This window comes from Sander vitreus, chromosome 15, assembly GCF_031162955.1.
Source record: "Sander vitreus isolate 19-12246 chromosome 15, sanVit1, whole genome shotgun sequence".
Lineage (NCBI taxonomy): Eukaryota > Metazoa > Chordata > Actinopteri > Perciformes > Percidae > Sander > Sander vitreus.
Window position 1 is genome coordinate 23,968,783 of NC_135869.1, and position 22,973 is coordinate 23,991,755.

Below are 22,973 nucleotides of genomic sequence, written 5' to 3' on the forward strand. Positions count from 1 at the left end.
ACATTTTAAACATACAACACATACAACACTAGACATCACAGATCAGTTGGTAGACTGTTTTGAAAAGTTCACTTTTCTTTGTTTTCATTTGTGTAGGAGAGTGAGAGAGACCCAGAGAGAAGCTGTGTACCTGTTATATCCATCTGCATTTTCCTCAAGGTCCCCAATGATTTCGTGGAAAATGGAAAGTGTGTTCTTGTCCCAGCTTGTGGGTGTGCTTTTGTGTATTGTATGTGTGTGTGTGTGCATATGTGTTCATTGTGTGTATACAGTGTGTATCAAGACCAGCCCTTTTCAGCTATGTATTTCTCTCTTTCTTTATTTTTCTTTTACATCCAGACATCCAGCTGCATCTATCCCAGCTCCATTGCACCATGGACAGCCTCCGGCCCGGACACTGGCCCCTGATCATGGTCCATATGCTTCTGCTGCAAATTCAGCCCATTAAGGTGCAGGGAGTTGATCCTGTGTCCCAGAAACTACGACGACTCAATGAACAGGTTAGTTTGGATCGAACAGTGTGTGTGTGTGTGTGTGTGTGTGTGTTTGTGTGTGTGTTTGTGTGAGTGTGTGCGTGTGTGTGTTCATAAATAGCAGTGACTTTCATTAAAATAATGGAAATGTAATAAACATCCAGGATTGCTGTTAATTATTCAAAGTTATTGAAGGAGTGTCTAAACAGTTAGTGCTGAATCAGCCTTAATGAGCTTAAATATAACTGATACTGAATAACTGATACTGAATTCATAACAAAAACGTGGCTCCCTGCAGCTGCTGGTATTGGACTTCAAATCAATTACCAAACAGCTGCAGAAAGATTTGTGAAAACACATTTCTTCTTTGTTAGTTCCAGCAGTTCCAGGCGCTGACCCAGGCCCGTTTGAACATGTTGGCCCAGAACCAGAACAGAAACTCCTCGGGGGGGCTGGAGAGCCGTGTTCAGGCCCTGAGTGACCACTGGCAACACATGTCACAGGACCTCGAACACCTCAAGCAGAGCACAACGCAGGAGATAGGGGGTCTCAGGTTAGAGCTTGGGCACAAATGGTTGACCGTTATTATATCTGTGGGCTAATACATCTTAGACAAATCCCTACTGGTTGTATTCTACAAGTACAGTCATCATGGTAAGTAGAGAGTAGAGAGCAGATTGGAGAGGAGTTGGATAAATATCTTCTAATGCAACTAAAACATACAGTATTTTCCACATTTGAAGATATAACCTGTTGATATGGCCTATATATAAAACTGCATTTGCAAAGTATTGTGGAATATATAAAATATTACATTTGCAATACACTTCAGAATTGATCAATTATTGATGCTTTTCATATAATATAAAATATATTACCATATATCTTAGATATATAAGTATCATACTGTATATACCGAAATACAGAAAACTAGGTGTATGACCATTATGAAAATAAATTAGCATTTATTTCAAAAATATAAGTTAAGTCCATATTTTAAAATATCTGTAATGTATGACATCATCTTTACAATTTACAAACTTCACCCATCTAGCCCTTCGAGTGAGACTAAATGATAACATGATCAAATGTTGGACCAGGTCTGATTGTACTACATGATGCATTTTCAACAGTGATAATACAGAAATGTAAAAAAAAAAAGAAGTGATCTTATGTTGATTATTATCCCAGAGAGTGGAGTAGGAAGCTCGATAAGAAAAGTAAGCGAATGGAGGCTCGTCTGGCTTTGATGGAGAGGAACCTGAGGGAAAACCGCCGCCACGCCCAGAAACAGAAGCCTGATCCTGGCCATGATTTCTCCAACCTCACCCTGGAGCTCCAGAGCCAAGAAGAAAGGCTGGCTGCCCTGCAGGCCCAGCGTGACGAGCTGCTCATTGGGCTGAAAGGGTTGCAGGAATCCCTGAAAAACCAGGCACTGCGTGTGACTCGGCTGGAGGGCCGGCTTGGTGAGGTCCTGCAGCAGAATGGAGGAGGGAAAACCAGACGGTTGTGGAGGGTGGGAGACCCCCTCGACCCCGACATAACACCTCAGGAATACTATGAACCACGCGGGAGAAGCCAGGCACATAGAAGAGGGAGGCCTGAAAGGATTCTGGATACCCAACCCAGATCAGAAGGTATTGGCTATTCCCAGACTGATAATCATTCACGGTCCACAGCTCAGAACAGAAACCATCCACAGCCCAATCAATACCAGGCAACACCAAACCAGCCTAAACATTCAAAGACCCAGAAGCCAAGACCTAAACCAGAATCTTATCCACAGACACAAGTCCAGTATCCTAAACCCCAGCCTACAGATTACCTGCCTCAGCCTAACCCTTATCATCCCCAGTCACAGATCCAGGTGCAGGCCCAGACAAAGCCTTACCCGATCCAGCAGGAGCAGCTTAAGCATCGCCAGACTGTGCCTTATCCTTATGCCCAGATCCAGACCCAGGTCCAGCAACGATCCAAGCCTCAGTTATATCGTCACCCCCAGGTACACAACCCCAGTCACCCCTCTTGGCCACAGCCCCTACCCCATGCTTCAACCCACCCTGAACCCACCAAAGACAGACAGAGCAGGACCGGTCAGGGAGCGCCACAGCCCCAGGCTTCAGATGATCTCCCTCAGCCCCAGTCTGAGTCTTATCAGCCCAGGGTGAGCGGGTGGGGTGGAGCAGAGGAGGAAGAAAGTGACACAAATGTAGAGTCTTCAGTAATTCACAACTTCCTCCAGCTTCCTGTAAGGCACAAGATCCCTGCACGACCAGTTCCCAAAAAGGATGCAACCAGTAAGTAATAGTTAGTACCCTTACAATACTTGATGTATTTTACATGTTAGCACCAGAGTTTATTAGACTGAATATATTTTCTCTCTCCCTCTGTCTGCAGTCTGTAACGTGGACTCCATGCTGTTCTTCCCCTCGGCCTCAGCAGAGAACTATGTCACCTTCTCCCAGACTCTCCCGGACCTTCCTGAACTGTCTGTGTGTTTGTGGCTCCGTGTGGAGGCCTCACATGTCGGCACACTGCTCTCTTATGCCACAGACGACAACGACAACCAGTTAGTTCTGTATGGACGCAACTCCTCTGCATCATCTGCATCCTTCTCTGCTTCTTCATCATCCTCCCAAGCTTCATACGCCTCCTCTTCCTCTTCCTCGCTGGACTTTGTCATTGGAGACCCTGTATATCGTCGTCTCCCTGCGTCGCCGCTCCTGGATGCTCGCTGGCACCATATCTGCGTCCTCTGGTCCTCCATCCAGGGTCATTTCTGGCACTACAGTGACCGCCGCCTCACCTCCTCAGGCTCCAACTTCAGGAAGGGCTGGGAGATTCCTGGAGGTGGATCAGTGGTGCTGGGGCAGGAGCAGGACACTGTTGGTGGGGGGTTTGACCCTGCAGAGGGTTTTGCTGGGCAGGTGGCAGGGTTCAGGGTGTGGAGCCGGGTGTTAAGTCCTTCAGAAGTGGAAGGGGTGGCAGAAGGAAGAGGTGTGCCCAGAGGGGTGGTGCTTGGCATGGAGGACATAAAGGAGGTACATGGGGAGGTGCAGCAGGTGGCATGTGAATGTTTAGAGTACTGTGTGTGATGAAGTTACAGCAGAGGATTCAAATGAAAGGTTTCATTCCAAAACATAATTTTTGCAGGGAATGTTAATTATCTCTTGCTTGCCTGCCTCTTAAAAGGCAAAATAAATCCTTTTTTCTTTTATAGATTTAATTTCTTCATATTCGTATACACACAGCAGTATATTCTCACTGGACTAAAAGATAGATTTACCCAAACTTGGACCGTTCAAACTGATCAGCTATGCAATAATACCCTGAGTTTGATCCACCAGTCAGTCGTTAAACACTGCAAAGGATAAAATAATACAAGTGTGCTTGTAAATTTGATATTAAGGTCCACTTTAATTCCAAAAATAATTTTATAGGGTGGGTATCACACTTTCTCCAATAATTGATAAATAATTTGGAATGAAACTCTTCAAATGGTGGATTTAATGGTAATTCATTTTTTTTTATCTGTCACTCATCTGTGTAATCCAGAGATCTTCAACAGGGGGTCCAGGACCCCTAGGGGGTCCTCAGAGTCACTGCAGGGGGCCCTCCAAATTATTGTTAATTTTTGAAAGTTTTTTCAAAAATTAAAATGTCTGAACATGAATACAACATATTATAAGCAAACATAAATCCCCACTGATAATAGGCTTACTGGCCTATAGGTAAAGTAGTCACTAAGGTAGCCATCCGAAGATACAGCTAATCCTAAGGATTTACTGTGCCACATGTATGTTTAACATTAAAATATGATTTATAAAATCATGCCAACAATTATTATTTCAATAGCTTAGTATTCTATGCAATTGAAAGGCTTTAGGCTGCCCTACACATTATTGCAGGCCCAGTTTAATATGCAACTTCATTTTATACAATATATGTAGTAGGGGGTCCCTGCTCCATCTCTCTTAAGGGGTCCTTGGTTAAAAAAATGTTGAAGACCCCTGGTGTAATCCATTTAAGAGAGTTTTTCTTTCTTCATTTTGGACTCAGAGCTCAGTAGACTCGCTTCAGAAACACATTCCTTCAGATTCAGACATAATTGGTATATAATAAAATAATTAAACAGCGTGTTATTAATAATATTAACTGTGACTAATTTCTTAAGCATTATACAGGATGGAGATTAAAGCACCTGTGGATGTCTTTGAATATTTTATTTAAATAAAATGAGAGCCACTCTCTCTCTGTCTTTTGGATTGTCAATAGAAACTTAAAAGCTTATATATGAATACATTTTGTAAAACTCCTGATACTTTTGTTTTATCCTTTTGCTGGGTGGATAGGTATGAAAAAAAAAAAAAATATTTCTGCCATTCGCCTAAAGTTTCTAAAGCAGTGGTTTCGGGAAATTAACAAATCGTTAACATTGTTTTTATGGAAAGCAAAAATACTCACCATCACCATACCAGTGGTGATATTTAGATCCACCTGACCAACTATAAAAGTAGGCTACAAAACTTCTACTTATTCATTAATGCATCACTAATTATAATTATGAATACATTTACTGTTTATACTTTGTACAAAGTACATTTAGCTAATACTACTTCAATGCAGGACTTTTATAAAATACTTGTAATTTAGTATTTGTTTTATATTGCCGTATCTAAGTAAATTATTTGAATAGCCTACTTCTCCAGCACTGGTGAACATACTGTAGGCCTGTTAGCACTGATGCATTTACACCATTGAGATATTTATACTCAGATTTATAAACAAAAACAGTAAAACGTCAAGTCCCAACATCCAACGCGCCTAACGGATACTTTTGGCCCTGCACGCGACCCTTACAAAGCGTCACGAGTCACAGGGATGATCATGGGGAGTTGAGGAAGAATAACATTAGCTAGTAAGCCAGCGACAACTGCAATTAATGAAATAATCAAGCGATAGTTAGGGCAGCGAGCTACAGAAGGCCAAAATGGCAAATATCGCAAAGAAAGTGTCGTGGTCTAGCCGGGCCGAGGAGTCCGGGGTAGCCGGGGAGAGGACACCGCTGTTCAACGGCTCCGAGCAGCCCAGACTCTCCAGACAGGTACAGCTAGCATGGTTGGCTATATGAGCCTAACAGCTCTTCCTTCTGCACCAGTAACGCTGTCTCATGTTTTTTATTAGCCACTATAAGATTACGTTGAACCATGATTTTAAATGTTGCATGGGTTATGAATGCTTGTAATTATTTTGAATGCATTGCCGCATACACAGCGTTCATTTTGGGGTGTGCATCATGTGTTATGGTATGTGTGCAATCGGCCATCAGATACAACAACAAGCTTTGTTTGGGGCGGAATGTAATGCATGAAAGTTATTAAATTAGTGTTAATTAAATTCTTACATGATTAACGCTATTAGATTCAGTTACTTAGAAAAATAATCGGATAACAGAGAGTTTCGATAAGATAAATCGTTTCACTAGCTTGTTACTTAGCTATTTCACTATTGTATTTGGAACTGGAAAAGGCAGCCCGATGGGAACATTAAGGACACATTCATCATATAAACAACGTAACCTCAGTCATAACTCTAGAAAGGATGATTGATGATGTATGTCAGTGTGAAATTGGAATAAAATGTCCATTGTACAAGTGATCAAATCAGGTTACAGGTAATCTGTGCCTAATAATACTATTTTAATCCTGTACAAGGTTGCTTTCAGTATGTTAGAGGGCAGAATAGTATTAAACAACAATATCAAACTCTCATAATGCCGTGAGCTAGTAGACCTGCTGTCTTTAGACTGAATGAAGTCGTCTGTTCAGTATAGAAACACACTGGAAAATCCAACTTCCTTTTTCCTCTAAAGCCACCAGGACTAGACAGTTACTTCATGCCCCATCAGGACCAAAGGTGGAAGTTAACCTTTGCAGTTATTTTGATAATGTCCTTTAGTACGTTGTATCATCCAGTCCTACTTCTTGGACCCTGTTACCCTGTTACTCTTATCTGGATATACATCTGTGTGATGGAAAAACATCAGCCTGGAAATTGCTACACATAGCCATATATATATTTCTGTTGCTGTCTGTGATGTCTATAGCTGTCTGGAGGAGGCAGTGTATTTCAGATAGGCAGACTCAGCACGGTGGATTTGGAGGAGGAGATTACGTCAGATGAGGTAAAGTCCGAGCCTGAAACGTCATCGCACTCTTTCTCTCTGTGTCTGTCACTCCTATTGATCACCACTCCATCCAGACCGCTAGCAGTATTTCTCTTAGACCGCTAAAATATAGTTAGTTACTCCACTATAATGATAAAAACTATCATCAACTATTATTTTTTAAAATAACAAAAACAGTATCAAGCGGCATGTTGGGGGGCATTTACAGTGATTCATGATTAGGCTGATTTGTGAGATGCAGGGTTCAGACATATAGTATTTATTATGTAATCTCAGTTGCTCCCTGCTGAATACAGTTTAAGCCTAATGTGGGAAATCTGACACAAAATGACTCATCCAGTGTGCATGAAAGACACGTTTGGAAACTGTCTAAAGGTTTCCACTGTGATGCATCGCAAATGATGAGTTGATGCAGGCCATGTGTGACCCTGACCACTCAACCATTCAGTATTTTGTTGTCAGAAACTGATTGATCCCACACACTGTTCACTGATGGAAAAAAAGATATCAACAGACATGGCCATGACCATATCAAAATCCTCCTGCTGTAAATGTGAATCCAGAAATGTGTAAATATATGTTTGACTTAGCTTATGCCAGACTCAGGTTTAGTCAAGCTTATTTGTATAGCTCTTAGCATAGTAAGAGTAAGTTCAATCAGACAATAAAGAACTCCCAGAAATGCAAATAAAAATCACAATAAATCAATTAAATTCAGCATTTACGATGCAGTTCATGACCCAAGAACAGAATCAAAAGCTTTAGGCCACAGTCAGTGGTGACAGCCCAGTACAGACTGATGCTTGAGGCTATTTAGCAGATAGACAGGACATCACATCCATTTCCTTCTGTGACAGAAACCATCAGACTTTTGCTGCCTGATGGGAATGTGATGTCATGCACGTGATTTGCACCATTGTTAAATGCTGTAAACAAAAGTGTATTTGTTTACAGTATTTCGGTCTGTTTACGTGAATGTCAGTTATCTCATGTAGTTACTTTATGTGCTGCTGTTTGTGTGAATGCACCGACGGGCCACAGCTGTGTGACCGAGGCCCACTTCACATTGCATGTAATTCTCATACTTTTGAATTGTATGTAGCTGGCTTGAATGCATGTCAGGATGCGTTCTTTTGCACCAGTGTTTCCTTCAACATGAAATAATCTGCATTAACATTGAATAACATGCCTACAAGAATGTCCTCTTTCTTCACTTTGGTTATGTTTTAGAGATTTTTATACTAAAGTTTCTGGAGGAAACACTGATGTGTGTGTTTTTTTCACAGTCACTGCATCTTCCAACTGCCTAAATATTAATGCTACAGTGTCTATGTTAGATAAAGTCTGTCAAACCTGTCTTCTCTTTTTCTTTTTAAGTGATTCTTTTGAGAGTAAAAAATGGCTTTCTTATGCTTGTTAGAATGCTTTTTAATTGCTGCTTACTGCTGTCCAAACTGTTTGATTATTCTGGTGTCTGTAACCTAGTTCCCAGCTCCTTGCAGTCTCTCACATGATTCAACCGGTCAGCGGTCTTAGGTCAGTGTTGGTGTGGTGATCCATGTTTTTTTTCTGTGTTTTTCCCTGCAGGACTCTCTGAGGGGGCGACCTAAAGAGATCCCTCATAATGAGAAGCTGCTGTCGCTTAAATATGAGGTAAAACTGCCCACTCGCTAAACAGAATGCTGATTATTAGATGATTCTGGAAACCCCGGGTTAGATTGGGCAAGATTGTTTTTAGTTAAAGCCTTGTGTATGTGTAGGATTTGAAGCATCCCTTACTCTCGTGACACCTTTTTGGAGTTAAAAATAAATATTGCATTATAAAGGAAGCAATATAAACAGTAAAAGGGGACAGTAATATAGGTATAGAAAATGAACTTTAGGCCATGAAACCTAGACATGCTGGGGCAGCGAGGGCAATAATCTTCTTAAGCAGGCTAAAATCTGGCAACAGTTGATAAAATCAGCTTTGTATTAACATATTTTTGGTTTTCTGCATGTACTGACATTGATACAATAGTCACTTTTTTCACATTTTTAGGATTTGTGTTTATCACGAAGAATAGAAGTAATCATAATCACCTTGATCTTTATTTTACTGAAATATTTTATTATATGTGTGTGTCATTCCAGAGTCTGGACTATGATAACATTGAGAATCAGCTATTTTTGGAGGAGGAAAGGAGGATGAGTTACATGGTAAGTGGAGTGGGAATCACCTGAATATATGTTATACTTCCTTAATATTTCACTGTGTGTGAATTCACGTAATTTCTTTGCTGTCTGCTCTTATTTTCTCATCTTTCCTCTGCTGTTTGTTTCATCTCCTGTCCTCCTCTCCCGTCCCTCTCTCATCTTGTATTTTTAGGGTTTCCGCTGTCTGGAGATCAGTCGCTGGGTGGTCTGTGGTCTAATTGGCTTTCTGACCGGCCTCATCGCCTGTTTTATAGACATCGCGGTGGAGGAACTGGCTGGGTTCAAATACCAAGTGGTCAAACAGAGTATTCTGAAGCTTTGTATAAGATACATCTAAATCCATGTTAGCATCAGATGGTGGGGCTTTACCTCACAAGGACAGAACAGAACAGAGAAACAGCGCAGTTACTGGAAGAATGCATTTCATTTTTGGTATTGCACTGCTTTCCTTTTATATATGTATATTATGATCCAAAGTGGGTGACGGTCGTTCGTGCTTTCAGTCATAACCATCATTTAAATGGTGTTCATGTCTTCACCCTGCGTCTTAAATGTGTTGTTCATAATAGCTGCTGAAACATAATAATGTGCTATAAGAACTTCCCGGGTCTTTCCTTGACCTCTGACCCCTCACAGACATAGAGAAGTTTACAGAGGTGGGCGGCCTGTCGATCTCCCTCATCCTCTGGGCCGTCCTCAACTCCTCCATTGTCATGTTGGGGGCCATCATAGTTGCATTTTTCGAGGTAAGACTGAAGGAGAAAACAATGGGACCTTTCAGTTATTATCATGTCTTCTGGTTTGGGATCACTTTCACTCTCTTTTGTGAGTTTGATCACATTCCTCGTGGGTCTGAGTGGCTTTTGAAGAAGTATGTCAGTCGCGTCTTAATTACAAGCCATTCAAACGCAACTGCAAGTCTGCACCAGTTTGATGCGAACAGCGCATAATACTGAAAAGATTTAAAGATGAATCTGCTTCTCTATTTCCCACCCCTCTGGTTAACCACAGTTTATTAGCTTCTTTAGCAGTGACCGCTGAGATTTAAGTTTCCTCCTGCAACCAGACTGATCCAAGAAGTGTTTCAGTCTTCAACTTCCCTGTTTTATGAATATGTAGACACCACCGCTATTCTCTGATCTTAACCAGTCACGTCCTCTGATATTACTGCTGTATTCATAAATGCTGTAGGTCTGTAGATTTACCGCCTTCCATCTTTTTCTTTAATATAAACCTCTTCTCTTTCTCCTTCGTCTCATCCAGCCCATAGCAGCAGGAAGTGGTATTCCTCAAATAAAATGTTACCTAAATGGAGTCAAGATTCCCAGGGTGGTACGACTCAAGGTACACATAACAAGTACACACACACACACACACACACACACACACACACACACACACACACACACACACACACACACACACACGTACACACAAATTGATGCATTTGAATCACTGTTTTTGAACAGGAAAGACTTTCATATCCTTAACATGTCTTTGTCCTCCACAGACACTGATGGTCAAAGTGTGTGGTGTTATCTGTTCAGTGGTTGGCGGTCTCGCTGTAGGAAAGGTAAAAAAAACATAAACCCTCCCCGACTGCCCCCTATGCAGAATCAAAATGCTCAATTGGCCAAAACGCTGCTGTCAAGGGTTGACCAGAGTCACTGGAGCCATATGCACTAGAAAGACGACACATGACGGCCACATGTTGAATGACTTTTACAGATGTCCTCATTAAAGCAACACTAGGTAACTTTTCCCTCTTCGGTCCCCCTACAGGTTGGAAGTGGAATTGTCAATTACATTACATTATGCAAGTTTGCCAGATCGGGTAGCGGATCTGTAGTTCGAATGAACTGGACAATGTAATGTAATGGACAATTCCGCTTCCAACCTGTAGGGGGACCGAAGCGCGAAAAGTTACCTAGTGTTGCTTTAACAAACTACATACTGCTGTGTTTAGCCTTCATTGTTGGAAATGTGGGCTTTTGCAATTAATTTAGGTAATTTCCATTGAAAGTTGTATGGATTTACTTTGTCTTTAACTGCCAAGTCCTGCCAAGAATTCCCTTTTCATACCTGTCCTCTCGTTTACTCACAAACAACAGGAAGGGCCCATGATTCACTCTGGTGCTGTTGTAGCTGCAGGAGTGTCACAGGGCAGGAGCACCTCCTTAAAGAGAGACTTCAAGGTGTGTGTGTGTGTGTGTGTTAAAACATCAATGGTTAGAGTGTGTTTGTGGGTAAAATAATGTATAACTAATTGTGTGATTGTGTTTGTAGATCTTTGAATACTTCCGGAGAGACACAGAAAAAAGGGACTTTGTGTCTGCTGGTGCTGCTGCCGGAGTTTCAGCTGCTTTTGGAGCACCAGTCGGTAAAAACGCAGAAACCACAGCACTGCACATCCCGTGTTTTGTTATTAAGCTGCTTTAGCTGTGTGGGCAGTTTAGCTGCTATAAAGCCAACAGTTCAACCACAATGGCTGGATGTCGAAACTAAAGACAAAGAAACCTGTGAGGAAACGCTATTAGACTGGATTAGGCTATCTGCAGGTCATTAAAAAAAGTCTGAAAAGAACATTGAATTAGTTTTCCGCAAAAAAGGGACCCAGGCAGTATTAAAAAGTCTTACATTTCATTTACAAAACTCTTGAATATTTTCTCTGAACTGCTGTAGAGCAGTAATGGCCGTTATAAAATGTTTTGGATCTTATTATGTGCGGTCAGGGCTCATTGGATTGTTTCAACAGTTGATTGTGCATGCAGGAGGTTGTGTAATCCTATTTTTATGGAGTTTCAGTCATAACCATCATATCTGTAGTAAACACTGTCACTACTGCTAGCTTGTAGCTAGGAAGCTCATTGACTCATAATGGGCAAGTGTAGATTTGAACAAAAACTTAAATGAATTAATCATCCATCTGTTTTATGCTACTTATCTGGATCCAGGTCACATTGTATTGTTAAAAAAAAATGAAAATATTATTATATTGCATTCCATGTGGTATTAAAAATGTCTTAAATGTCATTTGGTGAACACTGCAGAAACCCTGCCGTCACCTGACTTACCTGAACTAGCTTGTTGATGCTCGTTAGAGCTTAGATCGGGTCCAAAAAATCAAGCCCGACCCAACCCGAGCCCGTGCACGTTGCGTCCGTTAATTTTGAATACGTGGGCCGTTATAACTGACGTTCTCAACTACAATTCCGAGTTGTTTGAACTACAGAAATCTGTTTAGAATTATCTTAATGAATAACGCAACAAGGACGAAGCACGTAAACTTTGTTTATTCAGACTGGAATGGATCGCAAATGGATCCGAATGAAGAAACGTAAAAAAAAAAACTCCAACCTAAACTCAACCCTTTAGCCTAGCTGCTCCCTCAGCCGAATAGTGAGGGTAACAGATCAAGGCAGCAACATAATCAAAGCCCTGGAACCATATAGGAGATTTTCTTGTCTCGATCACCTAATCAATACTGTCCTTCGCCACGGTCTGCATGCTGACGCACTGGCCGACAACAGTGCTGCAGATGGGGGAGACACGATGTAGCACAGTTTACCTCACACTCAAGTCAGTGCAGGACATACAGCCAGAGCTACGGGAGAAGCTGGAGAGGCATAGCTTTCTCCTGACCAAATAAGGCTAATAAAGTAATGATTAAAAAAACACAAATGCTTGGTCAAGGGCCCGGCTCGGGCAGAGAATCTAAACTCTAATGCTCGTTGGGATAGTAAAGCTGTAGGGGAAAAAGCAGCCTTGTACATGTAGTGCCTTTTTTCCACCAGTAGTCTGGAAATGCTTCACAAACCGTGTCTCAGTCTCTTTGTTGTTAGCGTCATGTGGGAACGAGTGATTGGAGTTTAACCTAAGTTAATGAACTAATCAGTCAACACAGTGTGTGAAGGATGCTGCAAGTTGGCGCCAGCTAACTTGGCATCAAATTAAAATCAGCGAACAAGCTAACGGATACTCATCTTCAGACATGTCATTAAGTGGATCAAATGGATTATTTAGTCGAAATGCTGTTGTGATTTTTGACTGATTTTGTTTCTGTGGTTGACAGGTGGCGTTCTGTTCGCTCTAGAGGAGGGAGCTTCTTTCTGGAACCAGATGTTGACGTGGAGGATAGTAAGTCACATTGTCCTGCACATACCACCCCCCCCTCCCCCCCATCATAAACTCAATACTAACAGAAGAGAGGAAGAGGGCGATTGAAGTGCAATGTTGATGGATGTCAAATGTTCTTCCCTTTTTTATTTCTCATCATCTCCCATCTTTCTTTCTCACCTGCAGTTTTTTGCCTCCATGATCTCTACCTTCACCCTGAACTTCTTCCTCAGTATCTATCATAAAAAAACAGGAGACCTTTCCAACCCGGGTCTCATCAACTTTGGGCGCTTTGAGAGTGATGTGAGAAACTCACATTGTGTATTTTTCCAGCTTTATGTTGTTTGTTAGTTCGAGTAAAAGATGTCACTATGTACTTTTGTCCTTTTCAGAGTGTGGCCTATAACCTCTATGAGATTCCCTTGTTCATCATTATGGGAGCTATAGGTAAAAACTCTTTCATATGTCTGGAAATATGTTTGAGTCTGCGACAGGGTGTACCTGACTCTTTTATAACTGGATGGAGGCCATGACTAATATTATAACGATAAGAAAACTACATTTCATTCGGTTACTGTTTGACAATCTGACTGTGTATGTCCTGTTTTCCATCCCTCTCCTGTGCAGGTGGATTGCTGGGAGCTCTGTTCAACGTGCTCAACTACTGGCTGACCATCTTCAGGATCAGGTAAGGTTTAAAAAGCCATCAAATGAATACAAGTACAAAACAAATTGTCATCAACTTAGGGAAGAACGTTCAACAAAGAGTCAGGTGATGAACACTATAAGGAATTGCCTTGTATGTCTAGTGCGCCAAGAAAAACAATACATGGCTTTGCTCATGCCAGTCAAAGACAGGGTGGGGTGCAAGATGAGGAAGTTCCCATATGAGCTTTAAAAATAACCACAGAGTAAGAACAGGTGTAGTCACTGGGAGGAGACTTCTGCTAAGATGCTGTACCTGTTGTTCCTACTTCCGAGCCTGGAGCTGGATGGTACATATTGTGCATGTGAATGTATACCAGGGGCAGTAGTACAATAATAATGGCACAGCAGTCAGTAATACAATACAAATGAATCACATACCACACAAACAAACAAACACAACTGAAGAAAAATAAAGAAACCAAGACTAGGTCAAATCCTAGTATATGGCTGTAACGTGTATGGACAGTATGCTTAATTGTGGCCAAATTGTTACAGGGATAGTCAGCAGTGGTGTCTATAATGGGAATATAGATATTTAAAACGAAACAAAAACAAATACTGGCCTAACTTTGGTCAGCATAACTGGCTGTAAATTAAATTACATTTATTTCCTTGTCTTGGCAGTCCTGCTTCTAAAAATACTCCTGTCATCTGGCACAGTGAGTGTGTATACGGGTAAAGTCTCATCGGTGTCACATTTGGTAACAATAATTGGAACATTTATAAAGCCACATCGCCTGAAGGCACAATATGGCGGAGATTGAAGCTTTGTTTTACGCTCAGGTCATTTTTTCTCTGTAACTTGTGACTGAAAGTCCATACTGAGGCTGACAGTACATCATCATTTTAGAAGTTTATTTGTGTGTGTGTGTTTGTGTGTGTTTGTTTGTTTGTTACAGATATGTTCATCGCCCTTGTTTACAAGTGATGGAGGCCATGTTGGTTGCTGCAGTGACCGCGACAGTATCGTTCACCATGATCTACTTCTCCAATGACTGTCAGCCTCTGGGGCCAGAGCACACTGAGGAGTACCCCCTGCAGGTACACACACAGTACACACAACACGTGTTATGTAATAAAGCTAAAACTGGGGAGGTCACAGTTACATGGTGTCACAAGCACAGTCAAATGTGTCACATTTAAATGGACAATTTGATGGGTGCACGATTGAGCAAATCAGACCAACACAAGTGCAGATTCAGATAAGACATGCCTTCTCAAAGTGAATCTTGATGCTTCCTTACCAGTTTCAGTTCAGTAAGCTTTAACACCACTGAAGAAGAGTACAACATTTTTAACATTCATGTCCCCCGAAGGATGAACGCTACTGACTTTGGTGATCTCCTGACTTTTCCTTTACCTTGAGTGTCTCAGCAACTATTGGATTGATTGTTCTGAAATTTCTGTTATGAAATTTGCAGACATTCATGTCCCCCTCAGGATCAGTTATGTCTTTGGTGATCCAGTGACCTTTCATTTATCACCATCGTCAGTTCAAAATTTAAGCTAATGACATTCACATTGTACTCTGTGTTTGGTGCTAATGCTTACACGCTAAACTAAGATGTTGAAATATTGGGAAAGTGATAGGTGGGGCATGTGACGAAGAAAAAAAAGAAATGTGGATGGCATACCATCACTGATCCTTTTCCGTCCTAATGCCCTTTGTTTTACAATTGTATGTGAGCTGGTAGATGGAATGTAAAAGCCTCAACAAGAACAAACAAAAAAAACAGGAAGGAAGGCTCTTTGTGTCTCCTCTTCTTCATCTAGTTGAGTTACTCTTATCATTTTCGGTCTCTCTCTCTCTCAGTTGTTCTGTGCAGATGGGGAGTATAACTCCATGGCAACGGCCTTCTTCAACACTCCTGAGAGAAGTGTTCGTAGTCTCTTCCACAACCAGCCAGGTAAAACTGTTCGTGAGGGCAAGCTTGCTAAAAATAATTCTGGACAGACCTGGGCACCAGCCATTTCTTCTTCCTTTTTAATTTGCATACCGGCCTAAGTGGAGGGGAACAGGATCAAAATGGATAAAACTGCAAACATGCACGTGTTCACCTCTCCTCCCTCTCTTTCTTAAAGGAACCTACAATCCATTGACCCTGGGTTTGTTCACCCTGACTTATTTCTTCCTGGCGTGTTGGACCTATGGCCTGGCGGTGTCTGCTGGAGTCTTCATCCCATCTCTGCTCATAGGAGCAGCCTGGGGAAGATTGTTTGGAATACTGCTGGCCTCCATCACTTCCAATGGCTCGGTTAGTGTGTGTGTGTGTAGTCTGGATGAGGACAAGACGACCCCTTTCAGTACCCATATTGAAAGCTGACCATATTATGGTTGAATTAAAGTCCTAAGACTTTGCTTTAATTACCTAAACGCGGTCACGGAAGGCTTGTATCACGTGGACGCGCCGACAGTTGTGTTGTCATTACATAGAATTCCACATGGGGGTGGAGAAACTACGCACTATAGCTTTAAGACCACCATTTCTCACAACTTTGTGTGCATTTCTTTTCTTTTCGGGTTTCCTGAAGAAGAGAAAAATGTTGAAAATAGTAGTTTTCCACCCGACCACCCCCCTACTATCTTAAGAGACTATGACTCCCTTTGTTCTGAAACATCAGTGGCCTCTTCCTGTTTTAGGTTGTAAAACAATTCTGCTGATTGCCTTTAAAATGATAATATCAGCTTCTTAAAATGAGCAGTGTAATGATTTATTGATGTCAAATTTCTACATACATGGGGCGCCTGGGTAGCTCACCTGGTGGAGCGTGCATGCACAGAGGCTCAGTCCTCGCCGCAGCGGCCGAGGGTTCAAATCCGACCTGCGGCCCTTTGCTGCATGTCATTCCTCCTCTCCCTCCCCTTTCATGTCTAAGCTGTCCTATCAAATAAAGGCCTAAAATGCCCCCCAAAAAAAATGATTCTACATAAGGAGGTAAAATCTGACGTAAACCTACACTTGATGATAGTAGGTTCACTACATAATACAAAATATATGTAAACTAGAAAGACCATTTTTTATTTTTACGTTTTTTTTTCAAAACCGTATTTAAAACATCTTAATATTCATAATACAAAAGTAAAAGGAAAAACATATATTTTTTATATTTCATATATTCCAGATGCTGTGACTTACTGTTTGACTTAGCCTTGTGTGTTTTGTTAGATCTGGGCTGACCCTGGTAAATATGCCCTGATTGGAGCTGCAGCTCAGTTAGGTGAGTAACCTCAATCTTCACTTTGTCTTTAGTGCCTAATATTAAGAAATGGACCTGTTCAGAGCTACAAGTACTCAGGAATTTTCTTTTTAATTATAATATTCTTCTGTTAAATACAGACCAAGATAAAAGACAAATGTTTAGTACCCGTAATGATACACTGCTCTTCACAGGTGGCATTGTGAGGATGACCCTCAGTTTGACTGTCATCATGGTGGAGGCTACAGGAAATGTCACATACGGTCTTCCCATCATGCTCGTCCTAATGACTGCCAAGATAGTAGGAGACTATTTTGTAGAGGTGAGTAAAGAGGAATTCAATTCAGAAAGTGACAACTCATAAAACATCCCACAGCATTTAATTTGGAGAGTATGAAGACACAACAAACACACTATAGTTGTCCCAAATCCATACTAGTGCACTACTTCTCTGCAGGTTTTGCGTAGGGGTGTTGAATTAATCATTGCATCGATGCATCGCGATGCAGACGTGGACAGTTCTGCATCGATGCAGTGACAGACCATAATCGATTATTGCCTACTGATGTTGCTTGTTGATTTTCCGGTTGCTGTTTTTTATTGTTTTTTTTTGTCTGTTGTCTGCTGTGTTCAGACTCCGCTATATTCAGGAAGTGTCTTTTTTTTTTTTAAGAGCAGATACAAAACCATGTGTAGCAATATATAATAATATTGAGGAGGTGACGCATCGTGATATCAAATTGGATCGACTCGTGGACAGGATAATCAAAATCGAATCGTGAGACCAGTGAAGAGTCACACCCCTAGTTTTGTGTATGTAACGTCTGATGGCACACCTGTAGTGTAGTTTTCTGTTAGTACAAAACAGTTAAAGCGTAACTCTCGCCAAAATGCAACTTAGGGTCTTTTTGTGAAACATGAACTCGAGCATTGAGAACATTGTTTATGTACACAGAGTTTACTAAAAAGAAACAACTCACTTTCTTTTTAGTAAACTCTGTGTACATAAACAATGTTGTCAATGCTGGAGTTCATGTGTAGAGCCCCTGGTGATACTTGGAGCAAAGGTTCATGTTGTGTCGAGCCTTCTTAGTGTTTTAAAAATAGCGATTTTGATGCGATCATAGTAGTGCCCCGAGCACTCCCATTCAAAAGGCCATTTGACTGAAAACGAAAATACGGGCAATCTTAAAAGTGGTGCTTACGTCCTAATTATGCTTTTAAACGAAAGTTTGACTCGGGTACATTCACAAAAAGACCCTAGGTTGCATTTTGGCTAGAGTTACGCTTTAAGTATGTTTATTGCTTTATGATAACCCTAAAAGCTGTATACAACACAGAAAAGTACGTAGTGCATACTGTATATAGTTGGGTCACAGGAAGAGTCTGTAACCTGTCTCTTCCTGCTTCAGGGTCTGTATGATATCCACATCAAGCTGCAGAGCGTTCCCTTCCTGCACTTAGAGGCTCCCGCCACCTCCCACTGGTTGACCGCCAGGTAAGGGCCTCTCTGTTTGTGTATGGCTGAGTGAGAGCCATGTTGACTGGATGATTGTTAAATTATATCAAACTCAATTTGACCTGTGTCTGGCATTTGTACTTTTTCTCACTCTCTGCTTTTTCTCATTATGTCATTACTCTCCTACTCTGTTTGTTTCACCACTGTCCCCCCCCCCCCCCCGCCACATCCAGAGAGGTGATGGGTTCCCCAGTCACCTGTCTGAACAGGATAGAGAAGGTGGGAACCATCGTGGACATCCTTAGCAACACGTCTACCAATCACAACGGCTTCCCAGTCGTCGTGCAGGTTACTGGTGGTGACGAGGTACTGTATGATGGTTTAGCGCTCTCTTTATTAATTGAGTTATTTCTTTTGCAGAGCAATGAACTGACTTGAGTAAAAGAAAAATAATCAAGTTTTAATACCTGCTTGGATCCACCCATAGTTAAAATGTATCTACCAGATGGTGCATTGAAACAAGTATTTGGGGCTTAATAGGTAAACTCCATCTAAAACACTTCAACACTCATTTATCTTTTCCCCTGGTGATGTGCAAGGTCATGTTCAGGTATTTCTAGAGCAGGTGCAGACAATCAGATATGAGTGTAAAACTTCAACTGTAAATGTCGGTGTCTCTCTTAAGATGCCTTTTTTTTTTACCAATAATTGGCAGTTCAGGGAGATATGTTTTCAAAAGGATGCAGAAATACCTGCATCTACTGCAGCGAATAATGAATCACAATGCAATGCATGCAGGACCTGTTTGACGTTTGACCTCTGCTATTGCCTGCTTCCCCCTCATATATTGAGTCCACTATTGAATGGAAAATGTCCAGTTCCCACTCTCTGGAGGATGGTGAAAAGTCCTACTGAGAAACACCACAACTTGAGGCACGTAATTGCAGTGCTTTCGTTACAACTCCTGGCACTGAAGAAGAGTATAGGCTGATAATACCAGAAAGGGATTTTACTTTGAGTTTAATCTTCAATGCTACGTACCATGCTAAGTTTTTCTTTCATTAATGACACCTTCCTTTGTTCTTTTGTTCTTCTCTCCCATTCAGCCAGCGAAGCTCTGCGGCCTCATCCTCCGCTCTCAGCTCATTGTTCTTCTCAAGCACAAGGTAACCTCAGCGACAGAAAAATGTCCATCACTCTTGTGATGATTTAAATGGAGTCTGTCACTGTTTGTTCCTGCTCTGTCCTGGCAGGTGTTTGTGGAGTTGGCCCGGTCCCGGCTGACCCAGAGGAAGCTCCAGCTGAAGGACTTCAGGGACGCCTATCCCCGCTTTCCACCGATCCAGAGCATCCACGTCTCCCAGGACGAGAGGGAGTGTATGATGGACCTCACTGAGTTCATGAACGCAACACCTTACACTGTACCACAGGTAACGCACACACACACACACACACACACACACAGATTTTACAAGCACAGATTTCCCTCAGTTTTGTATAAATGAATGAAGTTGAAGTGAAATGAGGTGATTTGTTTGCAGGAAACCTCTCTGCCTCGTGTATTTAAGCTGTTCAGGGCGCTGGGACTCAGACACCTGGTGGTAGTGGATGATGAGAACAGGGTAAGAGTGTGTGTTTGTGTGTCCCTGATTTATTTTTTATTTTTTTTCATTTTTGGCCTTCACAAGAACACCTCTTTTTATGTATTGATTAAAGTGACATTAAATGGTCACATTCATTGTTGCTGGATGCCTTGATCATGACGCCGATTGTTCTGACCCTCTGCAGGTGGTTGGACTGGTGACAAGGAAAGACTTGGCCAGATATCACCTGGGAAAACACGGACTGGAGGAGCTTCAGGTGGCCCAGACATAATACACACACACACACACACACACACACAAATCCATGAACTATGACCACCTGATGCCTTGTAAGCTCTATGCAGGACACCAACAAGGGCCAAGAGGTCTTTGTTATTCTTTGATGCCAAAAAGGTCACCATGACAACACATGGAAACCCTGGCCTGGGTCATTAACAAAAAGACACGTTTAAATGTCAAACTGCTCTTGGTGTAAACATTGGAAGTAAAAATGAACTGCACCCGACGCATAAATTTGCTCTGTTGAATCTGTGTGAAATGATTTACTTTGAAAGGATTCTGACTTCCTTGATTGTTATCCCAGTTTGTTTGTTTGTTTGTTTGTTTGGTGGTTGCTGTGCTGAGGCATCAAATGATACCTTTTCACAGGGCTTTTGTACCCTTTTTTCTGATTGCCTTATTGGAGGATTTTCCCGTGCTTATACGTGTTCACAGACTTCACTCCTGACATTTTATTTATGGGGTCAAGTAAAGTCAGAATGACAGGATATTTTCAAAATAAAACAGCCACTTTGCCAGCTGGAAGAGAGGAAATCCAGGTGAGAAGGATCGGTTTGATTTGTGTTCGCTGGTAATTAGGAAACCTGCTGCTTTGTTCACAAAAACAGCACATACATCACTCTGTCTGTTCTTAGTCTCATTCTGTCTCCTCTACATCATGTGAGGTAGTACGTCATTAAAGGTGCTGTAGGTAGGATTGCGAAGATCCAGGGCTGAATTTGAACATCGATGACTTCTCAGTCCCTCCCCCCTTTCCGCTAAAGCTCAAAACGGTCTCCTAAGCCCCTCCCCCTACAAGGGAGAATGAATGCGTGTGCATGAGCAGTGAGTGACGCGCAGTTAGACACCCCCACCCCCCCGGCCCTGATTGGTGCATCTGAACAGGGAGCGGTGGATTTTTGCAAATCGCACTACAGGCTGTAGGTGGTGCCAGAGGAGCCAGTTTTCTTTTTTTTTTTTTTAATGACCTGCTTCATGTAGTTCTACTGGAACATAGGGTCAGTTTAAGCAAATATGACAGAAAGTTAGTTTTATAAGTCTTACCTACTGCACCTGTAATCATTGATTCATTATATTTTTAAATAATGCAGATGGCTGCTCTTTATGTCTTGCTATTGAACTAAACAAGACATTTAAAGTGGTTTGCTTCGAAAACCTGATTTTGAGTGAGTGCGTGTTCATGGTTTGTAAAAACTTACCATTTAAGGTTTTTGTGGCGACGTCAGAAAAGTTTTTATTTTCAATTATTGTTTAGTTTTGCACTGAGCGAATGCTTTTATTTATTGGTAATATTGAATATTTTAAGTGTGTGGTTTGGGCTCATGTATGGTCAGGCAGAGTTTGGGCTTGACATATCCCATAGTTAGACTATAAATATATAGACTTTCACAAGTGCGTTTTGAAGAGAGACCTGATTATTTTGAACCTTGTCTCAGTTATTACATGGAGATACAGATCCTTCTCTTTTTCTGTCAGCTTTTACTGAGCACATATATATATATATATATATATATATATATATATATATATATATATATATATATATATATATATATATATATATATTTGTACTACTGTCAGTAAAGAATATGTTGATTCTCATAGGTACTAACTTCATATTTAACACCTCTAAATGTTTGCACTTTGGCCTACCACGGAATAAAAATCTCTTTTTGTTGAGAAATACCCACAAGTGTCCCTCATGAAGCTCTATATGGATGTAAACCTTTGTCTACCACATCATTTCTGTTCAAACCAATATATTTATTCCTGCGTTACTCCAGTCAGTATACTATACAAAACACAGATATCTCTCTATTGTTATTTGTAAATCCAACATTTCTTTAATTGTCAGCGGTATTTTTTTCTTCTTTGTGCATTTCATAGGTTTTACTCAATTGATTTTGTCTCCTTTTTGGTCTTTGTTTTGTTGTACAGTTCTAGATGTTAACATATGGACTATGCTCTATTTTATAACTACTGGATAACCCTTTTGTGAATTAATAAAGTTTGAATGTATCTATTGGTATTATGATTTGTTTGGCTGTTTGATCGGAAGCCATTCAAACTTTTGCAAAAGAGTGATTTTTATGTATGTATTTAAAGGTTTTTAAAGATACATTGTACAGCAGTGTGATCAGAGGAAATGTAATCTTACAGCCACTGGCAGCCCACAGGGGAAATAGTACACCATATGTAGTATGTTATGCTCATAATTCAGATCAATTTCAAACATAACTTACATATAAAACTAACACATCTGGCTGAATATTTACTGTAATTCCCTGAGGAATGTTGTTACATCTTTGTACAATAAATCATTTCAGACACATACGCACCTTCCCATCCCTTGTATCACTTCGGTTGGTGTCCACTAGATGTCAGAAAAAGGCCAGATGAAAACACTTGCTAACTGGACCTACCCACAGATGCCAAGTTACTTCAATGTCGAAAACCAGCTGATCCCTATTTAAATATACATGCATGGATTTCAGCTAACATTGGTTATAAGTGGCAGTCCGTTAGTGTTTGAATTTACTGCAGCTAAATCTCCGATCGCATGTTGGGTTCAGGCAGCTGACCTGTAGCTCATGAAGGTACATGTGTCACCTGCCAGTGCAAACAGAACTTTGTGCATGCTTCGACTTTGCAGCATTTGTTGTTGTTGTTGTGCATTTCACAGGAAATGCTTGAATGAAATATGTACTGGAACTGGATAAGAATAGTTTATCAGAATGTATTTTGATTATAAT

At 41.1% G+C, this 22,973-nt stretch overlaps 2 protein-coding genes across 3 annotated transcripts; both read left to right on the top strand.

Annotated features, from left to right (window-relative positions):
• Positions 1 to 345: 345 nt before the first annotated feature.
• Positions 346 to 4,723, top strand: ptx4 (pentraxin 4, long). Its single transcript, XM_078269654.1, has 4 exons — positions 346 to 500; positions 848 to 1,026; positions 1,665 to 2,770; positions 2,871 to 4,723. The coding sequence occupies exons 1-4, from the start codon at positions 375 to 377 to the stop codon at positions 3,566 to 3,568; spliced, it is 2,109 nt and encodes a 702-aa protein (XP_078125780.1). The 5' UTR covers positions 346 to 374; the 3' UTR covers positions 3,569 to 4,723.
• A 604-nt stretch (positions 4,724 to 5,327) lies between these two features.
• clcn7 (chloride channel 7) lies at positions 5,328 to 22,552 on the top strand. 2 transcript variants are annotated; one of them, XM_078270429.1, is made up of 25 exons: positions 5,328 to 5,577; positions 6,580 to 6,657; positions 8,248 to 8,313; positions 8,794 to 8,859; positions 9,029 to 9,161; positions 9,493 to 9,602; positions 10,120 to 10,200; positions 10,367 to 10,429; positions 10,968 to 11,051; positions 11,143 to 11,236; positions 12,929 to 12,993; positions 13,159 to 13,275; positions 13,365 to 13,419; positions 13,600 to 13,660; positions 14,580 to 14,721; positions 15,494 to 15,587; positions 15,763 to 15,935; positions 16,848 to 16,899; positions 17,073 to 17,200; positions 18,291 to 18,376; positions 18,571 to 18,703; positions 19,444 to 19,503; positions 19,591 to 19,767; positions 19,879 to 19,959; positions 20,126 to 22,552. In XM_078270429.1, exons 1-25 carry the CDS (start codon positions 5,464 to 5,466, stop codon positions 20,210 to 20,212), a joined length of 2,400 nt encoding a protein of 799 aa, XP_078126555.1. In that variant the 5' UTR covers positions 5,328 to 5,463; the 3' UTR covers positions 20,213 to 22,552. The 2 variants fall into 2 exon arrangements, with proteins under 2 accessions (XP_078126555.1, XP_078126557.1); XM_078270431.1 differs by lacking the exon at positions 6,580 to 6,657.
• The last annotated feature ends 421 nt before the right edge of the window (positions 22,553 to 22,973 follow it).

Coding starts and splice junctions, on each gene's coding strand:
- ptx4 (XM_078269654.1), top strand. CDS start 375: ATGGACAGCCTCCGGCCCGGACACTGGCCCCTGATCATGGTCCATATG. Junction 501..847: donor TACGACGACTCAATGAACAG/GTTAGTTTGGAT, acceptor CTTCTTTGTTAG/TTCCAGCAGTTCCAGGCGCT. Junction 1,027..1,664: donor CAGGAGATAGGGGGTCTCAG/GTTAGAGCTTGG, acceptor TTATTATCCCAG/AGAGTGGAGTAGGAAGCTCG.
- clcn7 (XM_078270429.1), top strand. CDS start 5,464: ATGGCAAATATCGCAAAGAAAGTGTCGTGGTCTAGCCGGGCCGAGGAG. Junction 6,658..8,247: donor AGGAGATTACGTCAGATGAG/GTAAAGTCCGAG, acceptor TTTTCCCTGCAG/GACTCTCTGAGGGGGCGACC. Junction 15,588..15,762: donor TCTCTTCCACAACCAGCCAG/GTAAAACTGTTC, acceptor TCTTTCTTAAAG/GAACCTACAATCCATTGACC.